Source organism: Chroicocephalus ridibundus, chromosome 22, assembly GCF_963924245.1.
Source record: "Chroicocephalus ridibundus chromosome 22, bChrRid1.1, whole genome shotgun sequence".
NCBI lineage: Eukaryota > Metazoa > Chordata > Aves > Charadriiformes > Laridae > Chroicocephalus > Chroicocephalus ridibundus.
In genome coordinates this window covers 2,846,775-2,853,542 of record NC_086305.1, presented here as the reverse complement: position 1 = coordinate 2,853,542, position 6,768 = coordinate 2,846,775, and the positions used below count along the sequence as shown (strand labels likewise).

At 66.6% G+C, this 6,768-nt stretch overlaps 1 protein-coding gene across 3 annotated transcripts; it reads left to right on the top strand.

Moving 5' to 3' along the window:
- TMEM161A (transmembrane protein 161A) lies at positions 1-4,016 on the top strand. Of its 3 annotated transcripts, none has more exons than XM_063358345.1 (12): positions 1-98; positions 727-830; positions 915-995; positions 1,237-1,334; positions 1,481-1,637; positions 1,907-2,058; positions 2,140-2,200; positions 2,339-2,482; positions 2,671-2,784; positions 2,997-3,171; positions 3,282-3,378; positions 3,628-4,016. In XM_063358345.1, the coding sequence occupies exons 1-12, from the start codon at positions 96-98 to the stop codon at positions 3,882-3,884; spliced, it is 1,443 nt and encodes a 480-aa protein (XP_063214415.1). In that variant the 5' UTR covers positions 1-95; the 3' UTR covers positions 3,885-4,016. The 3 variants fall into 3 exon arrangements, with proteins under 3 accessions (XP_063214415.1, XP_063214412.1, XP_063214414.1); XM_063358342.1 differs by having other exon boundaries at positions 2,339-2,500; XM_063358344.1 differs by having other exon boundaries at positions 52-171; positions 2,339-2,500.
- The last annotated feature ends 2,752 nt before the right edge of the window (positions 4,017-6,768 follow it).

Genomic DNA, 6,768 nt, shown 5'->3' with positions numbered 1-6,768 from the left:
GCCAATCAGAGGGAGAGCGGCAGCGGATTGGTCGGCGAAAGGAAGGCGGTGGCGGCGGGCAGGCTTCCTGCGGCCGCCTTTGCACTGACCCCGGCATGGTGAGCGCGGCCCGGGGGGGCTGCCCGGGGGTGGGGCTCATCCAGGCTGTCCGGGAGGGTGCACGCATGGGGGGTGCGTGTCTCGGGGGGGGGCATGCCCGGAGGGGGGGATGCCTGGGGTGTCCCAGGGGTGTGCGCGTCCGGAGGGTGCCTGCCCGGGGTGGGGGGGGGGGGGGGGCGTTCCCGGGGGGGTGCCTGCCCGAGGAGGGTCGCATGCCTAGGAGGGTGCATGCCCGGGGGGGTGCGTGCCCGGGGAGGAATGCCTGGGGGAGGGATGCCCGGGAGGTAAATGCCCGGGGCGGGGGGGGGATACCCGGGGTGTCCCAGGGGTGTGCGCCTCCGGAGGGTGCCTGCCCGGGGGAGGGGGGACATGCCCGAGGGGGTGCCTGCCTGGGAGGGTGCATGGCTGAGGGGTGGGGGTGCCCCGGGTGTCCCAGCGGTGTGCATGCCTGAGGGATGCATGTCCCGGGGGGGTGCGTGCCCAGGGTGTCCCGTAGCAGGGCCAGGGGCTGGGGGGAAGCATGCAGCCCCGGCACCTCAGGCTGCTGGGGGGGCTCCCCGTGTCCCCCCTCCCTGGGTCTGGGAGCTGGGGTGCCGGGGTGGCCCCCTGAGGGTGTCCCCGGCGCAGGCGGTGATGGGGGTGCAGGTGGTGGTGAGCCTGCTGGCCGCCAGCCTCATGCAGAAGATGGCCCCGCACTGCTCCTTCGCTCGCTGGCTGCTCTGCAACGGCAGGTACGTGGCCCCCTCCCTCCCCGCTCGTCCCCGCGGGGCCTCGGGGACAGCCGGCGCCGCTGACGCCCCACTGCTCCCTTCCAGCCTGCTCCGCTACAAGCACCCCTCGGAGGAGGAGCTCTGCGCCCTGGCAGGCAAGCAGCGCCCCAAGGCCAGGCGGGACAGGTCAGCTCAGCTCGCGGCTCCGGTGGGTGGGAGGGACATAAAACGATAAATACTGTGTCTGGGGGCTGATGGAAGTCATCCCGGCGTGCTGCGCGACTCCTCTGGGAGGTGCGGCACTGACACCCCACCGATGAGGAGCCCCAAGCTGGGGACGTGCCACCACACGAGGGACACGTGGTGTCCCACACAAGGGACGAGCCAGCTCTTTGCCTGCCGTCCCGAGCCCGGGTTTCCCTTGCAGGAGGATGAACGGCGTGACAGATGACAAGCCCCTCTCCGTGCCCCGGGACATCGACCTCCGCCTGGACACCAGCCCCATCACCGCCGTGGATGCTCTCGGTAACCCCACAGCGCCAGCACCCTTCCCTCCCACCCACCGCAGGACCCCGGCGTCCTGGCACCCAGCATCAACCCGGACCCTCAGCCATGCCCAGGACCCGCCATGGGTCCCCACAGTGCGGTGACACGTCCCTCTTTCACACCAGTGCTGCGTTATTTCCTGGACTACCAGTGGTTCGTGGATTTTGCCGTCTACTCCACGGCCGTGTACGTCTTCACCGAGGGCTACTACTGCCTGGCGGACCCCCAGAAGGAGACGAACATCGGCGTGCTCTGGTGCCTGCTGACGGTCGTCTTCTCCATGTATCCTTCTGCTGGCTTTTGGGGTCCCACCGTCCTTGTTTTTTCCCCATTAAAAGCCAGTTGAGGTCGAAAATTTAAATTTATGGATTTATAAACCGCTCACTGATGAGCTGTAAAGGCACCTAATGAGAGCCTTCCCCATGGAGAAGGTGGCGGTGGCCTAATGGCACGGATGCTTTACGATGTGCTAACAAGCGGGGGGGTCCCGCAGGTGCTGGGGGGATTGCTGAAGCACCCCCGTTTCCTTGACGGCCGCCCCTCGCCCGCAGCAAGGTCTTCTTCATGGTGATGCGCCATTACTTCCGCTCGGAGGAGGGAGGCGAGCGCTCCGTCTGCCTCACCTTCGCCTTCTTCTTCCTCCTCCTCGCCATGGTGGCCCTGGTCATCCGTGAGGACTACCTGGAGTTCGGCCTCGAGCCCGGTGGGTGAGGGGGGACGGGGAGAGGTGGATGGGCAGGTGGGGGCTGTGGGCACCCCGCTCACGGGGGGTCGCTCCCCGCAGGGCTGGCCGGCGTCAGCAGCAACCTGGAGAGCATCCTGAAGCAGCGGGGCTGGGAGTGGACGTGAGTTGGTGGTAGGGCGAGGAGGGAAACGGGGCTTTTGGGGAGGTTTTTTGGAAATCTGGGGGGTCATAACCCCTCCAGGGCTCACCGGGGACGGGACCAACCTGTCCCCCCCCACGCCGCCTTCTCTCTCCGCAGGCTGCCCCTCGCCAAGCTGGCCTTCAAGGTGGGGCTGGTGGCCCTGTGCTCCTTCCTGGGCGCCTGCCTGACCTTCCCGGGGCTACGCCTGGCCCAGACGCACCTCGACGCTCTCCGGATGGCGGCCGACAAGCCCCTGACCCAGTTGGGTGAAATCTGCGGGTGGGGAAGGAGGCGAGGGGGTTGGGACCCCCCTGGCCCTGTGGCTGCAGGAGGTTTGGTGGTGGGAGAGGGTGGAGGCGGTGTGGGCGAGGATCGGTCCCTGCCCGCGGGGAGAAGGGGAGCAGGGGGCACCTGGCTGCAAGGGGGGGTCTCTGACGTCTCCGCCGCAGGGTCCTGCTCCACGTGAGTTTCCTGGCGCCCGTCCTCGTGGTGGTGATGTGGATCAAGCCCATCTCGCGGGATTTCCTGCTCCACGCGCCCATGGGCAAGCAGACGGTGCAGATGTAAGTGGGGCACCGGCAGTGGGTCCGACTCTGTGCCCCGGTATCCTTGCTCCAAGGGGAAACTGAGGCACGGGTGCCCCAGTCCGGCTCCTCCAACACCAGTAGCCCTCCATCCTCCCCACCGCCACCACCTCTCCCATCAGACATCCTCTGGGGTGTGGGGGGTTTTTGGACCCCGGGATCTCCCTGATGGCCCTCTCCTCTTGCCCCAGCATGTTGGACTCTGCCTACAACACCGCGCGCCTCTGGGCCATCGTCGGCCTCTGCCTGTTGCGCCTGGCCGTCACCCGCCACCACCTCCAGGCGTACCTGGGCCTGGCCGAGCGCTGGGTGGAGCAGATGAGGAAGGAAGCCGGGCGCATCGCCGTCCTGGAGATCCAGCGCAAGGTCCGGGCACGGGAGCTGGGGTGGGAGCGGGGGTCCGGGCACAGCTGCTGGGGTGGGAGCAGGGGTCCGGGCACGGCCACCAGCCTCCCGCTGATCCCCGCTGCCCGCAGATCACGAGGATTTACTGCTACGTCTCCGTGGTCAGCCTGCAGTACCTGGGACCCATCATCCTCACCCTCCACTGCACCCTGCTCCTCAAGACGCTGGGTAAGGAGGTGGCGTGGGGAATGTGGGGGGACATGGGGGCTCAGGAGGGGCAGAATGAGACCTGCAAGTCATCACCCAGCCATCAGCACGCAAGGCGTCCCCAGGCTCTCAAGGCATGGTTTGCAGTTGGCATGAACCTAGTGCATGCAGCGAGCGTGCTGGGACTCAGCCACCAGCACGTCTGTAGCATGGGGATGGGGCTGCAGCACGGGGACCGACCCCCACGGACCTGTCCCCTCTGTCACACAGGACACCACTCGTGGGGGCTGTACCCAGAACCCCCTCCCCTCCCCCTGGCAGCGACGGCGGCACCACCACGTCCCGGCGGCGAGGACGGGGAGGACGTGCGCGTCGCGGTGGAGCAGATCACGGGCATCTTGGGTGGCATCTTCACTCCCCTCTTCTTCCGCGGACTCTTTGCCTTCCTCACCTGGTGGGTGGCCGCCTGCCAGGTGGTCACCAGCCTTTTCGGCCTCTACTTCCACCAGTACCTGGCAGCCTCCTAACTGGGAGGAGCTGGGACATGCCTTGGGGCGCAGTCGGTGCCCGGCTGCTGGTCCCTTTCCTCCTGCTAGTTTCCCCCCTTTGCACGTGCTGGTGGCACACGTGGACACGCACATGGGGACATTTCTGCCACCAGCTCTCGGCATGACGGGTTTTACGCATCCGGGCAGCGCGGGCATCGCCTGCTCCTGCCGCTGATCACCACCGTGCCTGCTCTCGCCGCGCTGGGCTGCGTCCCTCCAGCCCCCCTTCCCCGTCCCGGCCCCGTGGGGTGATGGAGGAGCCGGAGCCCCGCAGCCGGGTTTGCTGCCGCCCGCTCTGACCCATGGGCACGCTGTGGCTGCTGCCAGCCCCGGGCGCTCCGTGCTGGGCAGAGGACTCGGCAGGGATGGCCCTGGCATGGTGGAGACCTCGCAGCTGGGTCAGAGACCCAAATGAGCTCTGCCCAGCGTTGGCCTCCACCGCCGGCTGAGGGCCAGTGTGTTTTTGTAGGGCTGCTGCTCCGGGCAGCTGGGTGGGAGCTCCTTGCGGGGTGCGTGGGGGGGGTCATCCCTCTGCTTCGTGTGAAATCCTCAGGCCCAGGAGCCCGTTGGCTGTTTTAGAAATAAATAAGTAACCCAGAGTTCCGTTTGCCACGCCGAAAGCTGCCGATTTGTTTGCGCTTTGTGTCCCCCCGGCCTGTGGGGCAGGGCAGGGGGTCCCACGGCACGGGGGCAGCTGCCTTTGGGCCGGGGGGCGAGCAGCAGAGCCCCGCACGTGTTATTGCAGCAGTGGGAAGAGGCTGAGCACTCCGGGAGACCTCACGTTCACCCCCATCGCGGTGCCCCGTCCTGGTCCTTCCTTCCCTGGGCACTGGGATGGCCGGGAACGCGCCGCTCAGCCCAAGGGTGGCTGCAGGGGGGACACAGCCCCTTGTCCCGGCTCAGCCCAGCTCTTCCCCAGCCCTCGGTGGGTCTGAGTGTAGCTGCGGGGGGGACACGGGGGACATGGCCCCTTGTCCAGGCTTAGCCCAGCTCTTCCCCAGCCCTCTGTGGGTGCCGGTCCGGCTGCGTGAAAAAGGATTAGCAAGTCTGGGCTGCTCGGAGAAAGAGCGAGGGGCTTTGATCCTATTTGATAGCCTTGTAATGGTCTTAATTCCCTCCGGCTACGGGCCGGCAGGAGAAGGCAGCCCTTTGCCCGGTGTTAACAGGGCTAATCCGGGCAGCCCCCCACCGCCTGCCTCCCAGCACCCAAGCTCCAGCCACAGTAAAAGGCCTTTTGCAAAAAATTAACAGGGAAATTCCCCTTTAGCGAACAGCTGGGGAAAACCAGAGCCCAGAGGAGCACCATTAACCAGCACAGGGCCAGGAGGAATTTGGCTCCAGCCGCGCTGTGGGTGGAAAGGCACAAGGAAGAAGCAAGGATGCAGGGGGACCTGTTCCAGCCTGCGCCGTTGTCCCATTAAAAGCTAGTCCGACGGCCTTGATGGCTCATTTATCTAATTTTCCTTAAGCAGGTGGAGGAAGCGGCCGGGGGCTGCGCCGGCGGGGAGGCCTGCGCGGCGGGGGGACGGTTGCTAAGGCCGGGGGTTGTGCCGCAGTCAGACACGCAGACGGTTCCTCCCCCGAGATCTGCCCAGACGTGACCCTCTCAGGCGGGGACAATGACTGATAGACTAGCCAAGAGCAGGAGACAGATCCACGGGCACTGAAATTGGGCCACATCAAATAAAATGAAAGGGCCCCCCCATCTTCCTCTCCCCAGAATTATTCTGTGTCTTGGCTTTATTTATCCAAGGGCCGGGCTCTGCGAAGGGCCACGCTCGGCTGTCAGCAGAGGGGAGCAGCTGGGACCAAGAGGTTGTGTTGCTGCTGCAGAGGCTGCGCTGGCACCAGGAGTCCCTGCTGGGACCCGGATCCAGCCTGGCATCGCCCCTGGTGCACCCCTACCTTCGGTGGCCACCGAGCCGTGCCTGGCAAGAAGCCAGGGGCTGGGATCGCAGCAGGTCCCGGAGGTCTTCCTTCGTGCCCCGGCAGGGAGGGAAGCCACGAGCCCAACCTTCCCACCCTGCTCCCGTGCAAAATGGGATCCCCTTGCCGTCCTTACATCCTGCAGAGCTGCTCCCGCTCGCAGCGGAGGGAAATTTCTAATCCCAGCCCCCGCAGCCCAACCCAGGCCGGGGGCTGCTCCCCTGCACCCGGGGATGGACGCTGCCCTCAGCCGGCGGGGTCGAGAGGCAGCTGGGACAGGGGAGGGGGACAGGGACCCTTCTCCAGCTCTGCCACAGGCTTCCGACAAGGTTTGGTGCAAGTCTCAGCTTTTCTCGGGGTACAACCAGGCCCCCAGCTCTGCCCCGGCTGGCGGGGAGCAGCGGTGGGCACAGGGAGGTTACTCAGGGACGGCTGGACCCGTCCCGCCCGCTGGGACCTTCCCACCTTGCCAGGCATCGCGGTGTCACATCACCCGAAGTGACACGAAATGCAGCTGGAAGCACCGAAAGCCCCAAGAGCTGAGCAGGGCTGAGCAGCAGCCGGGGGGTCCCCAACTTCGGGGAAGCCACCGGGCCATGCCTAAGCCGACAGTGCCACCTGCTGCCATTGCACGCCCGTCCCCGTCCCGCACCGCGGCGCCGGGGACAGGGACAGCACAGGCCCCCGCTGGGGGAGCCACAGGTTTTGAGCCACCTCCAGAGGTGCTTTCCTTCCTTCGAGCTTCTCCCGGCTTCCACGCAAAGCCCAAAGCGCCCACCCGTGCACTTCGCGGGGTGCTCCGCGCACAGACACCTGCGCGGCTGGGGGCACCCCCAGCCCCCCCCACTCAGTCCCTCCATAAATCCACCGCGGTGGGCCGCGTCCCTCTCTCTCACGAGCGACGTACGATAGGAGACACCCTCGGGGAGCCTGCAAA

Excerpts from the sequence above, each read along its gene's own strand:
- TMEM161A (XM_063358342.1), top strand. Across the intron at positions 1,638-1,906 it reads CTGACGGTCGTCTTCTCCAT|CAAGGTCTTCTTCATGGTGA; the intron begins GTATCCTTCTGC and ends CCTCGCCCGCAG. Across the intron at positions 3,379-3,627 it reads CCTGCTCCTCAAGACGCTGG|GACACCACTCGTGGGGGCTG; the intron begins GTAAGGAGGTGG and ends TCTGTCACACAG.